General features: G+C 44.8%; 2 protein-coding genes across 8 annotated transcripts in view; both read left to right on the forward strand.

Annotated features, from left to right (window-relative positions):
• Window positions 1-3614, forward strand: part of LAP3 (leucine aminopeptidase 3) — a 31855-nt gene extending 28241 nt beyond the window's left edge. For both annotated transcript variants that reach the window (XM_017871753.1, XM_017871754.1), the window contains 3 exons: window positions 266-345; window positions 2455-2564; window positions 3045-3614. In XM_017871753.1, the coding sequence (XP_017727242.1) occupies window positions 266-345; window positions 2455-2564; window positions 3045-3234 (380 nt within the window). In that variant the 3' untranslated portion in view covers window positions 3235-3614. The remainder of the gene's footprint in view (window positions 1-265; window positions 346-2454; window positions 2565-3044) is intronic.
• Window positions 3615-10614: 7000 nt separating this feature from the next.
• The window catches only part of MED28 (mediator complex subunit 28), a 50129-nt gene continuing 38452 nt past the window's right edge, over window positions 10615-22291 (forward strand). For 3 of the 6 annotated variants that reach the window (XM_017871757.1, XM_017871759.1, XM_017871758.1), the window contains exons 1-4: window positions 10618-10815; window positions 16213-16279; window positions 17907-18019; window positions 19922-20115. In XM_017871757.1, coding sequence (XP_017727246.1) covers window positions 10657-10815; window positions 16213-16279; window positions 17907-18019; window positions 19922-20115 — 533 coding nt within the window. In that variant the 5' untranslated portion in view covers window positions 10618-10656. Of the gene's footprint in view, window positions 10816-16212; window positions 16280-17906; window positions 18020-19921; window positions 21974-22291 lie in introns of those variants that run through there. The other 3 variants (XM_017871755.1, XM_017871756.1, XM_017871760.1) reach the window with 3 other exon arrangements.

Below are 22291 nucleotides of genomic sequence, written 5' to 3' on the forward strand. Positions count from 1 at the left end.
AATAGGTAACAGTTATTCCTACAATGAAATTATTGGTCAAATTTAGTAGGTTCCTTTTGTGCATTTCCTAATAATGTAAGTGAATTCTGACTTGAAAAACATAACAATATGGTAAGTATTTACAGGAAAGATTTTCTAAGCTTATCTATTTTTGAAAATGAGGAAGCCATTAAATAGGTTACGTGCTAAGGTTTCCGTCTGCAGGGCGTAGGAGCCCATTTTGCCTGGAGAGACTGCACTTGACCTGAGGGCTGGTGTTTTACAGGTGCCATGGATGTAGCTTTGGGGTCCGGTGCCACTGGGGTCTTTACCAATTCATCCTGGCTCTGGAACAAACTCTTCGAGGTAGGAATAATATTTGTATATCTAAATTGTAGAGATGGTGAATAAATTATTCTAGCCTTAGAAGGGCAGACTTCTTCAACCCTGTGTTAAAGAGATTTTTATGCTGCAGGTTTGCCTTTGAATTGAAAATGAACTGCAGCAATAAATTGAGTTCAGTGGCATTGGGTTTTCCACAAATGCTCCTAAAGGAGGGGATGATGCCCCCTGCTCCCCTCCGGTGACCTCAAGAGTCCTGTGAAAATGTCTCACAAACACTGTGGTCATAGTTTAGAATCCCTGAGGTAGAAACGGCTTTGAAGACGGCTTTGTGGAGCAGTGTTTGTGACTGCGTGTTGTGAGTCATGTAAAGGAGTTCACCCTGCAGCGATAAGGGTGTCTTCAGACTGCCTGCTCTGTGCCTCCCTCCATGACCCTTCACAGCCAGCCTCTTCCCAACAGTCACCCCCATTTCCATACACACACACACCCTCACTTACTGCCATTGGTTTTCAACTGCCCACGCCACTGTTAGTCTAACTCAGCCTGTCTCTGTGACAGGCCAAGTGACTCTGGCCTCCCAATACCTGGTTCATGTGATAATCCTCTCTTGGGGTGCCTTCTCCTGTGATTCTCCTGTCCATCTCTTCATCTATTCCCTTTGGCTGGTGTTCAGTTCAAGGACATAGGCTCTTTCTACTCTACACAGTCCTCACAGGGAAGCTCCAGCCAACACATGTGCCTGATGGCTCCTGTCTCTCTCCTGAGCCCCCAGCCTCTGTGTACCCATGTGGTTGCTAGACAGCTCCAGCCGGCTGCTTACTCATTCAACTAGTAATTAATGGGAGCTTACTTGGTGCTAGTGGGGGACAAACATAAAATGTCCCCAAATATAATCTTGAGGGTGGTTTAAGGTCTAAACTTATTTTCACCCTAAACTGCTTCTCCTTCATATATGTCGTCATTCGTGAAGCCCAGCTTTCCCAGCTCTGCAATACTCACCCCCATCATCTCCTTCCAGGCTGGGCCAGGAACCTCTCCTCTGGCCTCCCACATAACTGTTATCCCTCTCTTTCATGCCACCCACAACATTGTTGTTTTGACTTTTAAAAATCATTTAAGCTTTAAAAAAAAAATCTCCGTTATATGTGCATAAATCAATAATCAGCAGCCCACAGTCTGTTTTCCAGAAGGCAGCCACTTTCAACCCTTGACTGATTCATCTAGTATTTACTTATGTCTTAAAATAACAGCTTTTATTGCTGCTTCTTGATTTTTCTCTTTTAGGTCTTTGACTTTTTACCAGTGAGTTAAATAATCTGTTTATGTATCTGTTTCTCCTACCAGCCTGTAGGCCCTTGGGTGACTCAGATGGTAGTATTTCAGCACACCTGATGGTGCTCAGTAGTTCAGTAAACGATGAATGAGTGAGTGGGTAAATGATGAATGAATGAATGTGATCACCTTGTCTCAAGGTTTCAGCGATACAGGTCCAGTCATGTGTTTCTGTCACGTTGAAGTGACCTGCCACGTAAGAATTCTTTCACCCTAATCAACCCACAAAGCCTGTAATTGTAGTTTGATGATGTTAGCAAAATGCCCTACAGATTTGTGAAATTGCTTCACAGCTTTCCTGCTTTCTATTATTTATTTATTTATTTATTTTTGAGACGGAGTCTCGTTGTGTCGCCAGGTCATGATGCAATCTTGGCTCACTGCAACCTCTGCCTCCTGGGTTCAAGCAATTCTCCTGCCTCAGCCTCAGAAGTAGCTGGGACTGCAGGTGTACGCCACCATGCTCAGCTAATTTTTTGTATTTTTAGTAGAGACCGCGTTTCACCATGTTGGCCAAGATGGTCTCGATCTCTTGACCTCATGATCCACCTGCCTCAGCCTCCCAAAGTGCTGGGATTACAGGTGTGAGCCACCGTGCCTGGCCTCCTGGTTTCTTTTATAGTTCTAAAATAAATCTTTTAATGAGTGGACACAATTCTGAATCCTATTTTACAGTTTCATATTTTAGAGTAACAGGTTAGAACAACTCTTCCTTCATGCATTGAGCATGTTAATGCCATGAATTTCCCAGAACCGCCTCATCCACTCTTCCACCTGTCATACCTGTTTCTTCTCTAGGCCAGCATTGAAACAGGGGACCGTGTCTGGAGGATGCCTCTCTTCGAACATTATACAAGACAGGTTGTAGATTGCCAGCTTGCTGATGTTAACAACATTGGAAAATATAGGTATGTAAGATAAGCTAAATGTACAATTATACAATCATCCTTGATTGCCAAAATAGCTATTTTCAATTTTATCCCCTTATACAAGGTTTAACTATTTAATATCCTTTCGGTGTAGTGCTTGTAAGCTTTTAATGTCTTTTAAAAGCTTTTAAAGCTTTTTAATTTTCAAGTATATCTTCAACCAGGTCTCAAAATTTGCAGGTTTCTAATCTTAACAGTAATTTTAAGTAAATGGTAAGGGAAAGAGATGGAAAATACGGGAATTCATTACCATAGCAAAAAGGAATATGGAATGTATCCTTTACTGCTTAAAGCAATATCTGAAAGTAAATATTCTGAAAGTGATACGTGGGTTAGCATCTTAATAGGTCCTATAAGCTTGACTCTTGTTCTCTGGTTATAGAATGTACTTAACAAGAATGTGGGATCTCAGTGCACAGTTACATGGGGTTGTAAAGTGCTTTTTGTCTTTCTCTTCAGATCTGCGGGAGCATGTACAGCTGCAGCATTCCTGAAAGAATTCGTGACTCATCCTAAGTGGGCACATTTAGACATAGCAGGCGTGATGACCAACAAAGATGAGGTTCCCTATCTCCGGAAAGGCATGACCGGGAGGCCCACAAGGACTCTCATCGAGTTCTTACTTCGTTTCAGTCAAGACAATGCTTAGTTCAGATACTCAAAAATGTCTTCACTCTGTCTTAAATTGGACAGTTGAACTTAAAAGGTTTTTGAATAAATGGATGAAAATCTTTTAACGGAGACAAAGGATGGTATTTAAAAATGTAGAACACAATGAAATTTGTATGCCTTGAGTTTTTTTTCATTTTACACAAAGATTTATAAAGGTAAAGTTAATATCTTACTTGACAAGGATTTTAAGATACTCTATAAATGATTAAAATTTTAGAACTTCCTAATCACTTTTCAGAGTATATGTTTTTAATTGATAAGCAAAATTGTACCTCAGATTTGTGATGCTAGGAACATGAGCAAACTGAAAATTACTATGCACTTGTCGGAAATAATAAATCCAACTTTTGTGCCCTCTGGTGTGGCTCTGATATTTACTTACATATTGCTACAAACTCACTAACTTATTACTGGAATATCATTCGTCTTTGTAGCCATGTTATAGGAACTATGTAAATTGGCACACAGTGGTCTATGTATTTTCTCAATGTTCCTCATCACTTAAAACTACTCAGTGATTGAGCTCATCAGTTTGGGTAATAGTGGCTTGGCACATGATTTCCAAAATGAATCAGTCAGAATGATATTAACCATTGTTGACTTACCATCTGCCAGACATTGTCCTCAGTGTTTTCAGGTATTAAATTATTGAGTCTTACCCAATGAGACAGGTACTATTATTACCCTCATATGACAGATGAGGGAAACGAGGCACAAGAGAGGTTTAGTAACATGCCACTGATGTCACAGAGCAAGTAACTGGTAGCTCAAAGTTCAAGCCAGGTGGTCTGCCTGCTGCACTGGTACACCGCAATGCTCTTTTTCAGTTCAGTGACTTGAATGGATGTAGAATTTATTTGAAGTACTGAAGTAAGAAACATGACCACAGGCCAAGCACAGTGGCTAATGCCTGTATTCCCAGCATTCCGAGAGGCCAAGGCAGTAGGATTGCTTGAGGCCAGGAGTTTGAGACCAGCTTGGGCAACATAGTTAGACCCTTGTCTCTATTTTATGAAATTTTAAAAAGAAATAAGCCAGCCAACAGCGTATTGATAAAAGAAATGATCATAAAAGGGACTGTCAGCTGAGCCCAGCTACTCTGGAGGCTGAGGTGGGAAGATCGCTTGAGCCTGGAGGTCAAGGCTGCAGTAAGCCCTGATAATGCCACTGCACTCCACCCTGGGTGAAAGAGCAATAACCTGTCTTGGGCCAGGCGCGGTGGTTCACACCTGTAATCCCGGCACTTTGGGAGGCCGAGGCAGGCGGATCACAAGGTCAGGAGTTCAAGACCAGCCTGGCCAATATGGTGAAACCCCATCTCTACTAAAAATACAAAAGAAATTAGCCAGGCGTGGTAGCACCTGCTTGTAATCCCAGCTACTAGGGAGACTGAGGCAGGAGAATTGCTTGAACCTGGGAGGTGGATGTTGCAGTAAGCCAATATCGCACCACTGCACTCCAGCTTGGGCGACAGAGCCAGACTTCATCTCAAACAAAAAACAAAAAAACCTGTTTCAAAAAGCAGGTGGGGAGGCAGGCGGATGCCGTGGCTCACACCTGTAATCTCAGCACTTTGGGAGGCCATGGCGGGAGGATAACTTGGAGCCCAGGAGTTTGAGACTACCCTGGGCAACAGTGAGACCCTGTCTCTATAAAAAAAAATTTTTAAGGCTGGGTGCGGTGGCTCACACCTGTAATCCCAGCACTTAGGGAGGCCGAGGCGGGTGGATCACAAGGTCAGGAGACTAAGACCATCCTGGCCAACATGGTGAAACCCCGTCTCTACTAAAAATACAAAAATTAGCTGGGCGTGGTGGCGCATGCCTGTAATCCCAGCTACTTGGGAGGCTGAGGCAAGAAAATCGCTGGAGGCAGAGGTTGCAGTGAGCCAAGATTGTGCCACAGCACTCTAGCCTGGTGACAGCGAGACTCCATCTCTAAATAAATAAATAAATAAATAAGCTGGGTGTTGTGGTGGTGCACTGGTTGTCCCAGCTACTCAGAAGGCTGGGGCAGGAGGATTGCGTGAGCCCAGGAGTTTGAGGCTGCAGTGAGCTATGAGTGAGTTATGAGCCACTGTACTCTAGCTGGGGCAACAGACCAAGACCCCATATCTTAAAAAAAAAAAAAAGACTGTCTATGGGTAAAACTGTTTGCTTACCTCCTGAGACTATAACCAATCAACATAATTCCACTGGTGCAGACTTAGAACAAAGCTCTCCTCTTTTTTACTTTTGTATCCGATGAATCAAATTAATCCACCAATGGGATGTGTGCCCTTTTTATAACTTTGAAAATGTTTGACAGGAAAAGCTCTTTGTTACTGTTAATTTTAACATTTAAAGAAATTTGACGTGCAAAAATATTGTATATCTAAACTGGTTTACAGAGGGAATGGAAATGGGCATGCATGTTTGTGGTATTTATTAGAATTAAAACCCGGTAAGTGTTGTGAGCAAACACAGTTTTCCCTGGTTATCCATGTTCAGAAGTCACTTCATCAGGAAAGATGGAATCAGAGGGTTGGAATTACAGGCTTATGAAGGAAACTGAAAACAAATTTATTCTGGGTGATACAGAGCCTCAGTCGGGCTTTGATAGAAGGCTTTCTGTCAAGGCTTTTTATGGATAAAGGAACAATGGAACTCTTGTGTTTACTAGTGTGTGGGATACAAAAAGCATAGCACAGGCCCTGGTTTCATGTGGCTTACCTAATCTGGTTGAGATGAATTTTTTTTTTTTTTTTTTTTTGAAGACAGTCTCATTCTGTCACCCAGGCTGGAGTGTAGTAGCGCAATCTCAACTGACTGCAACCTCTGCCTCCCGGGTTCAAGCGATTCTCATGCCTCAGCCTCCCAGGTAGCTGGGACTACAGGTGCACACCACCACATCCAGCTAGTTTCTGCATTTTTAGTAGAGACGGGTTTTGCCATGTTGCCTGGGCTGGTCTCCAACCCCTGGCCTCAAGTGATCCACCTGTATAGGCCTCTGAAAGTGCTGGGATTACAGATGTGAGCTGCCACCGTGCCTGACTGAGATGAAATTTAATAGTTGTCACTGAACGTGCATCTAGCTGCCAGGAACTTAATGAACTCTGTCTCTCCTGAAAATACAAAAACTAGCTGGGCGTGGTGACATGTGTCTGTAGTCCCAGCTACTTGGGAGGCTGAGGCAGGAGAAATCACTTGAACCAGGAGGCAGAGGTTATAGTGAGCCAAGATTGCACCACTCCACTCCAACACCAACCTGGGTGATAGGGCATGACTCCCTCTCAAAACAAAAAAAGTTACATTCAAACGACACTAACATTACATTCCCAACCAGTTGGTTGTTAAACAAGTCATGGTTTATTTGACCCAAGTCTCACCACCACTGTCTCAGCTGCCCTGGTACAAGTCACCATCCTCTCTGCACGCCTAGATAACTCTCACTGGTCTCCCTGCCTTCTCCACTTGTTCTCCTGTTATCTGTATGACTAGAAAGATTATTTTAAAACATAAATCAGGCCAGGCCCAATGGCTCATGCCTGTAATCTCAGAATTTTGGGAGGCCAAAGTGGGAGGATCACTTGAGGCCAGGAGCTCAAGATTAGCCTGGACAACATAGTGAGACCTTATCTCTAAAAATTAATGGCCGGGCGCGGTGGCTCAAGCCTGTAATCCCAGCACTTTGGGAGGCCGAGGCGGGCGGATCACGAGGTCAGGAGATCGAGACCATCCTGGCTAACATGGTGAAACCCCGTCTCTACTAACAAAATACAAAAAACTAGCCGGGCGAGGTGGCGGGCGCCTGTAGTCCCAGCTACTCGGGAGGCTGAGGCAGGAGAATGGCGTAAACCCGGGAGGCGGAGCTTGCAGTGAGCTGAGATCTGGCCACTGCACTCCAGCCTGGGCGACAGAGCGAGACTCCGTCTCAAAAAAAAAAAAAAAAAAAAAATTAAAAAAAGGGAGTTACATCGTGTCACTCCTTAACAACTCAGTCTACGCGAGGCACTGTATTAAACTTCTACATACATTATCTTGTTCTTGGTAATTTTTCTAAAGCAGTGTTCTCTCATCTTATAAATGAAGTGATGGGTTTTCAGCAAAATCCAAAAAATGTTAGTGCTTTTCTGTGCAGTACTCCAGGGGGACTGCAAGAGAAATACCACTGACCATGCTCTCAGGAAATTTACATTGAGGTTAGGTAAACTGGATATTAATGAGACTTGAAAGGCTGAGCACAGTGGCTCACTCCTTTAATTCCAGCACTTTGGGAGGCCAAGGTAGGTGGATTGCTTGAGCCCAGGACTTCGAGACCAGCTTGGGCAACATGGCAAGACCCCATCTCTACAAAAAATTAGCCAGGTGTGGTGGTGCAGGCCTATAGTCCCAGCTACTTGGGAGGCTGGCTGGGAGAATTGTTGGAGCCTGGGACGCGGAAGTTACGGTGAGCTGTAATTGTGAAACTGTACTGCAGCCTGGGTGACAGAGTAAGACACTGCCTAAAAAAAAAAAAAAAAATATATATATATATATATCTTGGAATGAGGTCCCAATGAGTACATATTGTGTTACATAACTGGTTTAATAGCTACACTGTAGTCCATTAAATGGATATAACTTAATTTTTTTATGTTCCTTTTAAGACAGAGTCTCCATCTGTCGCCGAGGCTGGAGTGCAGTGGGGCAATCTCGGCTCACTGCAACCTCCGCGTCCTTCTGCCTCAGCCTCCTGAGTAGCTGGGACTACAGGGGTGCGCCACCACGCCTGGCTAATTTTTTGTATTTTTAGTAGTGATGGGGTTTCACTGTGTTAGCCAGGATTATATATAGACTTGCAAAAAAGTAAAATGCCATTATATTTACTAATTTATTCCTTATTTTAAAAAATAGAGTATTAGTTTTAATAGATTATTTCTGTTAATATGTAATGAATTTATTATTTTTTAACGAATTGATTTTTAAAGGTCTCAGTTTTAACTTATCAGATAAATATTAGCAGACTTAACTCACATAAACAAAAACTTTGGGATCCTCAATAATTTTTAGGAGTGTAAAGGGGCCTTGAGACCAAAACTGTCTGAAAACTGCTGGAGTAGACTTGTTTCCTCCTGGCAGTCTCTTCTGGTTCTTTAGTCATCACATATTTATTATGTCTATCTATGCCAGGCACCCTTCTAGATTCTGGGGATACAGGTGAATAAGATGGGCAGGCTCTGATGTATGTATATAACTTATTTTCTAGTTGGCATGTGTATGATAGAGAAGGAGGAGGAGGGTAGGTGATTTAGTTATGAAGAAATGAACAAGATAACTTCAGATTGCATAAATGCTGTGAAGAAAATTAAACAGCGTCAAGCACTAGGAGTGGGGATCTAAGTGAAACTGAGGCTGGGAAGATGACTTGATCTGAGACTGAATGGCAAAGGGAAGCTCCTGCTTTTTCTCTGAACATTTCTGCCCTGGCTCACTCCTCTGGCACTGAGCTTCCTGTGGTTCCTTAAACACCCAGGCAGTATTCTTCTTCAGGGATCCCTCGGTGTAGAAAGCACTCCTAGTTAAATTTTCACACCAGTCACTACAGTCCAGACGTCCTTGGAGAGGCCCTCTCCAATCACCTATCTCAAAGAACACCCCTCCATCACTAGCCATCCCCTTACTGGGTTTCATTTTCCTTCCCAGCTCTTCTCTCTACACAATATTGCTATGTATTTATGTGCTTGTCTCTCTCCTTCCAGAGATTTGGGGTGATTGCTATAACCCCCAGATCATTAAATAGTGCCTGGGAAATGGAGGGCTCAGTAAGTATGCTGGGTGATAACTGTAAAATCAGATATAATGAAAAAAAGTTATTTGGTTTCTAAAGAGATAAATAAGAAGGCTGGGCACGGTGGCTCACGCCTGTAATCCTAGCACTTTGGGAGACCGAGGCGGGCGGATTATCTGAGTTCAGGAGTTCAAGACCAGCCTGGGCAACAAAGTGAAACCCCAGAGCTACTAAACTACAAAAAAACTAGTCGGGAGTGGTGGCAGGGCGTTTGCAGTCCCAGCTACTGGGTAGGCAGAGGCAGGAGAATTGCTTGAACCCGGGAGGCGGAGGTTGCAGTGAGCCGAGATCACGCCACTGCATTCCAGCCTGGGCGACAGAGCAGGACTCCCTCAACAACAACAAAAACAAGATAAATAAGCAAATGTTAAAAGCAGGTTATTAAAAGGTTAGCAGCCTGGTGCCAGACGCGGTGGCTCACGCCTGTAATCCCAGTACTTTGGGAGGCCGAGGCGGGTGGATCACGGGGTCAGGAGATCGAGACCATCCTAGCTAACACGGTGAAACCCCGTCTCTACTAAATATACAAAAAAGTAGCCGGGTGTGGTGGAGGGCGCCGGTAGTTCCAGCTACTCAGGAGGCTGAGGCAGGAGAATGGCCGGGAGGCGGAGCTTGCAGTGAGCCAAGATCGCGCCACTACACTCCAGCCTGGGCGACAGAGCAAGGCTCCGTCTCAAAAAAAAAAAAAAAAAAAAAAAAAAAAAATTAGCAGCCGTATATGAGCCCTGGCTCATGCCTGTATTCCCAACACTTTGGGAGGCCGTGGCGGGAGAATCACTTGAGCTCAGGAATTGGAGACCAACCTGGACAACATGGTAAAACCCCTGACTCAACTGAAAAAAAAAAAAAAAAGCCTGGCGCGACGGCACGCACCTGTGGTCCTACCTACTTGGGTGGCTGAAGTCGGGGGACTGCTTGAGCCCGGGAGGTCAAGTCCTGATCACGACCCTGCACTCCAGCCGGGGCGACAGAGCGAGACCCTGAGAAAAAAGAAAGAAAAAAAAGATTAGCACAGTGACTTTCTCTTTGACGTAACCATAAATATCTAAAGAGAACAGTGCCGGCCACACTGGGAACCTCAACAAAGTTGTTTCCATTATCCATCACCAACCAGAATTCAGGAAGAAGTTTGCCTGTCTTGTTCCCGCTATAACCAATGACTCAACAAATGTTTGTGGAGAGAGTGGGTGACCCTCTCCTTTTACCAACAGTAAACAGCCCGCGGAAAGAAAAAGTGACTTAGCCAAAATCTCTCCAGGCATTTGGGGCAGAGTCGGGACTAGCATAGTAGTATCCCGACTCTAGCGGGAGGGCTCGCTCCACTGTCGTTATGCATTCTCCTTTCCATACAACCAGGTCTAATCCGGTCAAAGTCTTCAATTCTTAAGCTAAGAAAAAAGGAAAATACATGTAAACTCTGTTTTGCGATAGACAAGAAGACAGAAGAATCAAAAATCCTCCCTCCGGAGGCGCAACAGAATCCTTCCACAGCGCGGTCCTGTCACGTGACCACGCGTGGCACACCAGACACCTGACCTGCTGAGGCGGCTTCCGCGCAGGCGCAGTGGACCGCTCTTGCGCCATTCCAGACATGGCGGCTCCGCTAGGGGGTATGTTTTCTGGGCAGCCACCCGGGCCCCCTCAGGCCCCGCCGGGCCTTCCGGGCCAAGCTTCGCTTCTTCAGGCAGCTCCAGGCGCTCCTAGACCTTCCAACAGTACTTTGGTGGACGAGTTGGAGTCATCTTTCGAGGTAATGTAAGACATGGGCGTCTCTGTCCCCAGCCTTCCCTTTTTTCTGAAACGTGAACTGCGCGTACGGGTATCTACTCCAGGGATCCCAGCAACTAATTTACAAATAGGGAAACTGAGGCTTAAAGAACGTAAGTCATTGCTTTAGGCTTCCCCGTGGCCCATATTCAATTCAGGTCTGCTGGCGGGCGCGCGTAAACTCGATATTTCTGGAAATGTGGACCCGAAGTTTGCCTAAACCCCAAACTTGGAACCCTTCCAGATTCCCAGCCGGCCGTTGCTATCCCAACCGGTCGTCGGTCACATCCCTGAGCACCGTTTCTTGCATCCCTGCATGTTTATTAAGCCTTTTCGGAGCTCAAAGTTTCATTACTGTGTCCTGTATCCTTTCCGCTGGTGTTCACCCTTAAAAGATCCTAAAGAGACTCTTATGAGGGGAAATTGACTTCCTTAAATTACCAGGCGCAGCTTGGTACTAGGGGCTGAGGAAAGAGGAATACTGGAGGTTAGGGAGGGAGGGAGGGAGCGCAGATGACCCAATCTCAGTTCTTCCCAAGGAGTTTACCTTGTAGCAAGAAAGTGTATTGAGGGAAGTTTACCTTGTAGCAAGAAAGTGTATTGTGTATTGAGGGAAGATAGAGAGGTGAAAATAAGTGCTCTGGTGATTTCCAGTGGTCTTTAAAATGGAAGATGAGCTATTCCTGTCTAGTAATAAAGTAATATAACTTCAAATTGGAGTTAACTTTTCCACATTTAAATCCCAATTTTGCCAGGCGTGGTGGCTCACGCCTGTAATCCCAGCACTTTGGCAGGCCGAGGCGGGCAGATCACAAGGTCAGCCTGACCAACATGGTGAAACCCCGACTCTACTAAAAATACAAAAAGTAGCTAGGCATGGTGGCATGCGCCCGTGATCCCAGCTGCTCAAGAGAGTGAGGCAGGAGAATCGCTTGAACTCGGCAGACGGAGGTTGCAGTGAGCCGAGATCACGCCATTGCACTCCAGCCTGGGTGACAGGGCTAGACTCCGTCTCAAAAAAATAAAATGAAAATAAATAAAAATCCCAATTTTGTGACTTTTAATATTGTGTCTAATAGCACAGTGGTACATTTATAATTATAAATATATAATTTGTAAGGGATTATATTATTCAGACTGCATGGACAAAATGCTTTTACCACATGGATGTACAAAGATTTAGAAATAAATGATTTGAGATGGAGTCTCACTCTCTCGCCCAGGCTGGAGTGCAGTGGGGCAGTTTTGGCCCACCACAACCTCCGTCTCCTGGGTTCAAGCGATTCTCCTGCCTCAGCCGAGTTGCTGGGATTACAGGCGCCCGCTACCATGCCTGGCTAATTTTTTTTATTTTTGGTAGAGGCGGGGTTTCACCATCTTGGCCAGGCTGGCCTCGAACTCCTGACCTCATGATCCACCCTCCTCCGCCTCCTGAAGTGCTGGGATTACAGGCATGAGCCACCGTGCCTAGCCAGAAATAAATGATTTAAAGGACAGAGACCGTTTAGGAGGAGGGAGAGGAGGAGGAGGAGACACCTTTGAGGTGGTGCTAAGTGGTAAAGGAAGGGGCTGGTGAGCTTTAGAGCAGCATCTAGCATTGTGCTTGAGGTGAGCTGGCTCTCTGTCCTGGGCACTTGTTGAAAGACTGGCCCTGTACAAATCTTAGCCAAAGTTGACTCCCAGCACCCTGCTGCTTAAAAACTTATAGTAGCTGCTTGTTGCTCTTGAGATAAGATCAAGATGTTTAGTGTGGTCTCCCAGGCTTTGCATGTTGAGTTCTTTCCTTCAGACTCATTTTCTTACTCCAGCCACACAAGACTTTCCCAAGTGTACCATTTGTTTTCTCTTTGGGCTTCCAGGCCCCTCCTCAGCTCATTGTGTCACTTCCTCAGTGGACCCTTCCCTGGCATTTTTATTACTTACCATTAAACCAGGCTGCATGAAGTCAGAGACTACCTATTTTGTACCCCCACCCCTCACATTGTGTATCCTGTAGTGCTAATAACAGTGGTAGTAGATAGCAAGTGCTAGATGAACATTTGTCAGACATGGAAGGAGCCTGTAGTGTAGTTGCCTGTGCACAGAACTCCTTGCCTGATTCACAGATGTGTCTGTAGGTGCCCTTGAGAGAGAACTCCCTCTGGGACTTGATTATCCATACAGAGAATACAGAGAAAACCAGTCCCTACCTTCAGGAAGCTTGTGATAAACGGCAGGCAGTTGTCTTGCTGTAGGATCGATCACTGCTCTGATAGAAGAAATCTAGGGTACTGTGGGAGCACATATAGGTGTGTACATTGAGGAAGGCTTCCCAGAGAACATGAAAGCCAAAGAAGCATTTTGATTTAGCCAGGCGAAGGAGAGTGGGAGAGGTGCGAGCTGGATCCTGTCTCAGCTGCTGGGTGATCACGATCGGTCTCGTCTTGTCTCAAGATTCAATTCAAAGGTCACGTTTTCTTTGGAACTTTTCCTGTTTCCTCCCTTGTGTTCTGTGTGGACCTCAATTTTCACAGCCTCCAGTGGCACATGGCAGCGCTTGCTTACCTGCTTCTCATTCCTATTGGGATGCCACCCCTTGAGGTTTCTGTCTGCTCATTCTAGCTGCTCAGTACATGCTCTTTGATGGAAGGAGTTTATTGAGCTCATGCACTCTTGATTTTGGAGGGAACGTTGGAGACCATCTAGTTCCATTTCCTCCATTCGTGGATAGAGAAACTGAGGCTCAGTGAGGACAAGTTACTTGCTCAAAGCCAGCTATTGGGTTTGTGGAAATGAGGACTAGCACTTACTTTCCAGGCAAAGGCTCTATTTTAGCCATGCTTTTAAAAAGCTATTCTCTTTCTAGGTAGATGCAGTGACTCACGCCTGTAATCCTAGCACTTTGGGAGGCCAAGGTGACTGATCTCTTGAGGTCAGGAGTTTGAGACCATCCTGGGCAACATGGTGAAACCCCATCTCTAACTAAAAATACAAAAATTAGTGGTCTGTGGTGGCATACGCCTTAATCCCAGCTACTTGGGAGGCTGAGGCAGGAGAATCACTGAAACCGGGGAGGCAGAGGTTGCAGTGAGCCAAGATTGTGCCACTGCACTCTAGCCTGGGCAACAGAGTGAGACTCCGCCTCAAAAAAAAAAAAAGGCTGTTCTCTTCTTAATACAGCTGTCCAACTGTCTATAAAGGCCCGTGTATCTGTTTTTTTTTCTTTTTTTTTTCTTTGAGACAGAGGCTCACTCTGTCACCCAGGCCAGAGTGCAGTGGCACGATCTTGGGTCACTGCAGCCTCCACTTCCTGGGCTCAAGTGGTCCTCTTGCTTCAGCTTTCCAAGTGGCTGGAACTGCAGGTGCACACCACTACGCCTGGCTAATTTTTGTTTTTGTAGAGGGTGTCACCACATTGCCCATGCTGGTCTTGAACTCCTAGGCTAAAGCCATCCACCCATCTTGGCTTCCAAAAGTGTTGGGATTACAGGCGTGAGCCACCACGTCTGACCCCAAATTTTTTTCTTAAGTGGGTGGAGGGCAGTAAAATTCTTGAGATCAGATTTCCTGCCACCCTGTCTGGTAGGCCTCCTGTCTCTGGGGAGCTGGCCCAGCTTTTTTGACCAGTTTGTGACTGGTTGGCCTCTTGATGCAACATTTTCCAGTAGCCATAGGTCTCACAAAGGAGGTACATCCTACCCACATCCCAAACCCAACAGGAGTCAACTTTCGTTTTGGTTTTGTTTTTTTTTTTTTTTTTGAGACAGAGTCTCTCTCTGTTGCCCAGGCTGGAGTGCAGTGGCGCGATCTCGGCTCACTGCAGACTCCGCCTCCCAGGTTCTCACCATTCTCCAGCTTCAGCCTCCCGAGTAGCTGGGATTACAGGTGCCTGCCACCACACCAGGCTAATTTTTTGTATTTTTAGTAGAGACAGGGTTTCACTGTGTTAACCAGGATGGTCTCGATCTCCTGACCTTGTGATCTTCCTGTGTCAGCCTTCTGAAGTGCTGGGATTACAGGCATGAGCCACCATGCCCAGCCCTTTTTATTTATTTATTTATTTTGAGACAGATTCTCGCCCTGTCACCCAGGCTGGAGTGCAGTGGTGCGATCTTGGCTCACTGCAACCTCCGCCTCCCAGGTTCTAGCAATTCTCCTGCCTCAGCCTCCCGAGTAGGTGGGACTACAGGCACGTGCCACCATGCCCAGCTAATTTTTTGTATTTTTAGTAGAGGAGGAGTTTCACCGTGTTAGCTAGGATGGTCTTGATCTCCTGACCTCGTGATCCGCCCATATCGGCCTCCCAAAGTGTTGGGATTACAGGTGTGAGCCACCGTGCCCGGCCAGGAGTCAACTTTCAAAGTAATCCCGAGAATGGGCAATCTGTGTTTCTGATTTATTTTCTCTGTAAATCAAGTGCGGGAGCTGCAGGCAGGCAGAAGTTTTGCTTCTCAAAGGGCCCTCACATGTAGATAATGTTCTAAATTTGAGCTCAGATCTATCTGCCTCACAGCAAGTGTAGTTTGCTGATTGCTGACAGAGCTTTGCTTTCCTGTGTTTGAGGCCTCCTTTCTAACTCCTGCTCTTCCAGCTGCCATGCTGTTCTCTTTCTGTGCCTCCCCAGTCTCCCTGCCCACTTCCTGCAGTGGGCCTGCATTGGTACATTTCCTTAGAGTTGCTTGTGCACAGAACTCCTTGGCTGATTCACATTTGCATCTGTATAGGTGCCCTTTAGAGATGACTTGATTATCCATGTGACACCAACCTTGTCCTTTTAGGCCATCCAGTCAGTCAGTAATATGTGTTATTAAACATTTCTCTTGTGCCAAGGCAGTGTTCTAGGCACTAGGAGGACAGTGGTGAATAAGACAGACAAAATTCTCACCTACTAGTAGGGGACAGATAATAATGGATGAAAATAATGGATATGATGTCACTTAATTATGTGAAAAACTATAAAACTGTGCTTGGGTGTGGAGCGTGAGCAGGAGGGGCACAGTTTAGAAAGGGTAGACCAGCTGGTCTCTCTGAGGGGGAGAAGATTGGCCTGAGTCCTGAATGGGTGGTGATGTGAGTTGTGTAAGCACCAGCAAGAGGCCACAGTGGGGCTGGAAGAGTGTCTGGGCCTGGTGTGGAATAAGATAGGGGGGAGGGGCATGTGGTAGGACAGAGACCAGATGTGGTGCCGGCTCATTTGCCTGGCACTTCCTCCATGGGCCTAATTAATTGGTAAACTCAGTTTACCAAATGTTTCCATTGGCGTGATGTCTTGCCATCTCATGTGCAAACACAGATGCTGCCACTTCATCACATGACTTCAGGAGAAGTTATTTCTTCCTCTGGAGTAAGATTTTTGATGTGTGAATGACATTTTTTTCTTTCCTACGTTTTGATTACATAGGCTTGCTTTGCGTCTCTGGTGAGTCAGGACTATGTCAATGGCACTGATCAGGAAGAAATTCGAACCGGTAAGCATTCCCTCTGTGTACACAATGTTCTTGGCTTCAGCAGGATTTCCTAGTTGCTAATTTTATACTTCATGTGTTTCAGTCCTGCTTTTATTCTAAGAGAATATTTCAGGGACTGAAATGTATGCACATAATCCCTATGAGTTGCTGACTCTTGGTTCAGTTTATTAATTGACATATCACCCATGATGAATCATTTATAATGAACTTTTCATATTGGTACTAGGTAAAGTGTACTGCTTTTTAATGGTACTGCAGTGTGTACTGCTTTTAAAAAATTTTATTATTTTGGAATAGGTCTTACAGAGAAAAGTCTCCTGTGCTTCTTTTATTCCCCATGTTCTGTCCCTAAAGGTAACCAGAGCCTCTGATTTCTTCGTACCATATTTTACATGTTTCTTTTTTTTTTTTCCGAGATGGAGTTTCACTCTTGTTGCCCAGGCTAGAGTGCTCATTGCAACCACCACCTCACGGGTTCAGGCAATTCTCCTGTCTCAGCCTCCCAAGTAGCTGGGACTACAGGCATGCACCACCATACTCAGCTAATTTTGTATTTTTAGTAGAGACGGGGTTCTCACCATGTTGGCCAGGCTGGTCTCGAACTCCTGACCTCTGGTGATCCACCCGCCTCAGCCTCCCAAAGTGTTGGGATTACAGGCGTGCGACACTGCGCCCAGCCTTATATGTGCCATTTTAACTGGAAATTATGATGCTAATTGCTGGATCTCTGCATTGTCTCTCTCTCTCTTTTTTTTTGGAGACAGAGGTCTTGCTCTCTCACCCTTTTAAGAAAGGAGTGCAGTGGCATGATCTCTGCTCACTGCAACATCTGCCTCCTGGGTCGAAGCAATCCTCCCATTTCAGCCACCCTAGTAGCTGAGACCACAGTGTGAGCTACCACATTTGGCTAATTTTTGTTTTTTTATTTTTTTTGTGGAGATGGGATCTTGCTGTTTATTGCCCAGGCTGGTCTCAAACTCCTAGGCTCAAGCAGTCTTCCTGCCTTAGCCTCCCAAAGTGTTGGGATTACAGGATGAGCCACCATGCTCAGCCTCTGCATTGTCTTCTTTTTTGAGACGGAGTCTCGCTCTGTCACCAGTCTGGAGTGCAGTGGCACGATCTCAGTTCACTGCAACCTCTGACTCCCTGGTTCAAGGGATTCTACTGCCTCAACCTCTTCAGTAGCTGGGATTACAGGCATGTGCCACCACGCCCAGCTAATTTTTATATTTTTAGTAGAGATAGGGTTTCACCATGTTGGCCAGGATGGTCTCGATCTCCTGACCTCATGATCCGCCCACCTTGGCCTCCCAGAGTGCTGGGATTACAGGCTTGAGCCACCATGCCCAGCTACATTGTCTTTTTAAAGATCTTACGGCTTTTATGCTGTATTAAGGTCTCTCTTTTTTTTTTTTTTTTTAACCTGAGAAAAGCACAAATTATCTGCTGTTTAATGTTGGTTAACACGTGAGAAGTTGGGGGTTATTATTACCGCTGTGGCCAAGATTAAAATCCCTGAGTTGTCTATGAGAAAGCTCTGTTTTACGTTCTGATTATTCATTTATGAGGGAGATAAATGACTCTGTTGTTTTCTTGTCTTAATTTTGGTCCTTTTTTTTTTTTTAAGGTGTTGATCAGTGTATCCAGAAGTTTCTGGATATTGCAAGACAGACGGAATGTTTTTTCTTACAAAAAAGATTGCAGTTATCTGTCCAGAAACCAGAGCAAGTTATCAAAGAGGTATGGACTCAGTTTTCTCCTTAGCTCTATAGGAATAACTAAGTGGTGCCAGGAATCCTTTTACGCTTTAAATGAGATGTACCCGTTTCCCGTGAGTTTCATTCAGGCTTTATAGGTCAGTGTGAAATGTGGCTAGTCATTCATGTTTGGGACAACCTGAACAAGAAGTAGAGCCAAGGAGTGGGGTCCAAAAGCAGAGTGTCAGACAGAACAGCTCTGATGTGACTTGTGTCATACATTAGCCTTCAGGAAAGATTTTTCTTAAAAGATGCTGCCATGTGAAAAAAGGATAAAAAGCCATTAACATATATAGGCTTGTTTTGGACAAAAACTGAGATCTGTGTCCCCAGTTGCCTTACCCAGTGCCTTGCACACAGGAATCCAAGGAATCAAAAAGTAGTGTTCGACCCAGGCTCCTGGAAACTCAGGATTTCGTTGATCTCAGTTGTTCTAAGCTAGGGCATTTGGAAGTGTGTTGGGGTTGCCACGATGACTTGGGAAGCTTTAATGGCATTGAATGGGTTGGGCCAGGACCTGCCCCATGCGATGTGGAAGAGTGAAGAAGCATCCTGCCCAGAAAGCCAGCGATGCCCTCAGTGAGAAACACTGAATTGAGATTATTGGTTGGGGGCAATTTTTGAAGTAACTAGTCCCAATTAATCAAAAAGTCTCTTTTCATTCATGATACCAGCTGTTGGGGATACATATTCTTACAGTTATCATGTCAGATCATTTCCTGGTGTGAATACTTGAATAACAGTGCAGGTATGTCTAAGACTGGGTCTTTAGTAAAGGATGTAATGCTGTTGTTCATAAAAAGCTCTTCAAAATGTAATTGTAACAGTTCATAATCTGAAGTGATAGAACAGTGGTGTGGAGTTTTTTGTAAACAGTTGTTAACAAATGTTTCAGATTTTCAGTGTTTTAGGTTCTCAGCAGTAACCTTTGGAGAGAGGTACTGGGTGGCTGGGGACCAGGATGGGATAGAGTCTGCGTATTAGTCTGTTTTCACACTGCTGATAAAGACATACCTGAGACTGGGCAATTCACAAAAGAAGAAGGTTTAATGGACTTACAGTTCCACGTGGCTGGGGAGGCCTCACAATCATGGCAGAAGGTGAAAGACACATCTCACGTGGCGGTAGATGAGAGAACTTGTACAGGGAAACTCCCAGTTGTAAAACCATCAGATCTCGTGAGATTTATTTGCTACCAGGAGAACAGCATGGGAAAGACCTGCCCCCATGATTCAGTTACCTCCCACCAGGTTCCTCCCACAACACTAGGGAACTGTAGGAGTTACAATTCAAGATGAGATTGGGTAGGGACACAGCCAAACCATATCAATCTGATTTCTTTTTGGCTGCTCTTTTCAATTTTGTAACTTGCATATTTCCATAAGAAAAATAAACATAGGCTGGGTGTGGTAGCTCACGCCTGTAATCCTAGCACTTTGGGAGGCTGAGGCAGGTGGATTACTTGAGGTCAGGAGTTCGAGATTAGCCTGGCCAACATGGCAAAACCCCATCTCTACTAAAAATACAAAATTTAGCCAGGTGTGGTGGCTGTGTGTGCCTGTGATCCCAGCTACTCAGGAGGTTAAGGCAGGAGAATCACTTGAACCCGGGAGGTGGAGGCTGCAGTGAGCCGAGATTGCACCACTGCACTCTAGCCTGGGTGACAGAGCAAGACTTTGTCTCAAAAAAAAAAAAGGAAAACCCATATAAACTTATGTTAGAATCTATCATTTGGGTTAATCAAATAGTGGAGCCAAGCAAAGTAATGGGCTTAATATGGTTTAATGGATTCTCTTTGTTTTGAATTGTTAGCCTCTTAATTAACCAGAACCATATGTGTTTTTCTTGAGTTTGCTCTGACTTTCTCCATCGCTTTCATCTGCAGGATGTGTCGGAACTAAGGAATGAATTGCAGCGGAAAGATGCGCTAGTCCAGAAGCACTTGACAAAGCTGAGGCATTGGCAGCAGGTGCTGGAGGAAATCAACGTGCAGCACAAAAAGCCCGCTGACATCCCTCAGGGCTCCTTGGCCTACCTGGAGCAGGCGTCTGCCAACATCCCTGCACCTCTGAAGCCAACGTGAGCAAAGGGCAGAGGCAGTCGGCCTGGGAATGGGCTGGTGCGTGAGGTTGGCCACACATCCCTTCCTGGGGACTTGACATTTTGGAAGAACTCTTTGCCAGATAATGAGTTCGTTTTCGTTTTATGCTCCCATTGAAAATTTTCCACTATTTTATAAGCTGTTAATTTTTTGAGTACTTTATAACATGTCTGTAGCTGGGATAAAGCAAGTAAATATTTTTTTTTTTTTTGTCTTTAGCAGAGTTTAGGCTATGAGTGTGATGACACAGATTCTTTTCTATGGTAGCTTTGTTTTTAATTTTTTGTATGACTTTTCATCTTTGTATGTGTGTTTCCTGTAGTTTGATCTGAAGGAGAAGTGTATAGTAGCCTGAGAATCAGGAGATGGGGATTTTAGTTTTAGGTCTTATGATAATTACCCCTCAGTGGTGTGTAGAAAAGTATGTAAATTTGCTCTGTTTTAAGACTTTGAACTACCTCAAGAAGAGGAATCTAATACAATATTTGTAATGTTTCCAGAGCTCTCAGAATGAGGATATTTTTGTAAATAGGTGGGAAGAGGATGGAATTTTCCTGGGTTAGTGTAGTAATCTTACAGTAGGATCCTTAGGTTGATGCTGACTTCTATTTGGGGTATGTTTATATTTTACGTGGTGTTTGTTTACCTTTTTTTTTGACAGAGAAGGGTATAGCAGGAGCAGTGATAACGCTAACATTCATTACATTCTACAGTAATGAATCTGTTCAGTGGGGCAGACACTGTTTTCAGTAGCATGACAGTGGGGGCATAGGTGAGCTATGAGGGGCTAAAGCTTGCTCTGATTGTCTCTTTCTGTTTTGAGTTTTGTTTGCATGTTTCAGTTTTGTTTTACGTTTTGGGAGGGGAAACATTTTCCATTAAGGAAGGTTGTTGCCAGTGGATTTGACTCCAAGGGACTAGAGTGACTAGAGTGTCGCGGTGGGGGTGGGGAGGGGCTGCAGGGTGATCATTGGCTACTGAGCCTCCACAAGGAGCATGTGTGCCCTGCCTTTGGGAGGATATTTTGCTCGTTAGTTTTTTAGGCAGCCTCAGATTCCCTGTAGCGTTGCTGTTAAGAAATGGAGATTTCTGGCTCTCATTGGGTAAGGTTTTCTCAGTTTTATAGTCTCTTATTATTATTAGATCACATCCTTTTACCCAGTACAAATGCTTCACTGTCTTCTGACTGGCAGTACTCCTGTGGCTCTGTGCCTTGGCTTATTTGTTTTCTTCAGCCTTGAAGGCCTCTTCCCACATACGCTGACATCCGTTCATGTGCCTGGTCCCTGCAGCCTCCCAGCACGCCTTCAGTTGCATCCCCAGGGCACAGGACTTTGATCTCTTCTGCTGCCCTCACTAGGTTCTCCCTCGTGGGTTAGTGCTTTTTGTCTGTCTCTCTGCCCCTCACTAGTTGTACACCCATGAGAATTAGATATTATTCTCCTTAAATATATAAGGACCATATGGTCTGTATCTTTTTGTTGTATGTGTATATGGTATCTGGCACATGGATCTCTGATTACCAGCCTGACATCAACAGATCCCCTCAGTTACGATGTATAGGTTAAGCAAAGCTTTTAAAAGCTCATATGGTATGACCTCAAGGTTGTTAACCTGGTCATCTCATGGTAATTAGAAACTATGTTTGGCAGCTTTGTATTTCTTGATTAAAAACTTAAATGAACTGATTAGGTTTTAGGCATTCTTTCAAAGAGGTTCTTGATGAGAAGATTGAGAACTATCCTGTTTGGTGCTTAGGGAAAAGAGTTTGAATTACTGTACGTACCAGATATTACCATTTCTTTATTAAATTCAGAATTTTTTTTGGCAAATAAATAACAATTTTCAATCTTGTCTGTTTGTAAACATCTTGCTGGGTGATGAATAACCCTCTAAGAAACCTCTGAGCTGCTAACTCTTTCAGGGAGAAAATCACAAGCCATCCTCTGAAGTTCCCCTAGAAACCTGTGGAATGCCCTTGGCCAAGCACTGCCCTGGTACCGGGGAGTGGAGGAGTATTACGTCTTGGAAGAGACTCCTGCTCTGATTGTCCAGGGGTGGGTTCTGGCCTGGCTTGGTGCTTGACCTAAGGTCCGCCCATAGGCTTCAGGCTTTCGACTTTCTTTTATTATTATTATTATTATTATTATTATT

Source organism: Rhinopithecus bieti, unplaced genomic scaffold, assembly GCF_001698545.2.
Source record: "Rhinopithecus bieti isolate Rb0 unplaced genomic scaffold, ASM169854v2 scaffold_6151, whole genome shotgun sequence".
Lineage (NCBI taxonomy): Eukaryota > Metazoa > Chordata > Mammalia > Primates > Cercopithecidae > Rhinopithecus > Rhinopithecus bieti.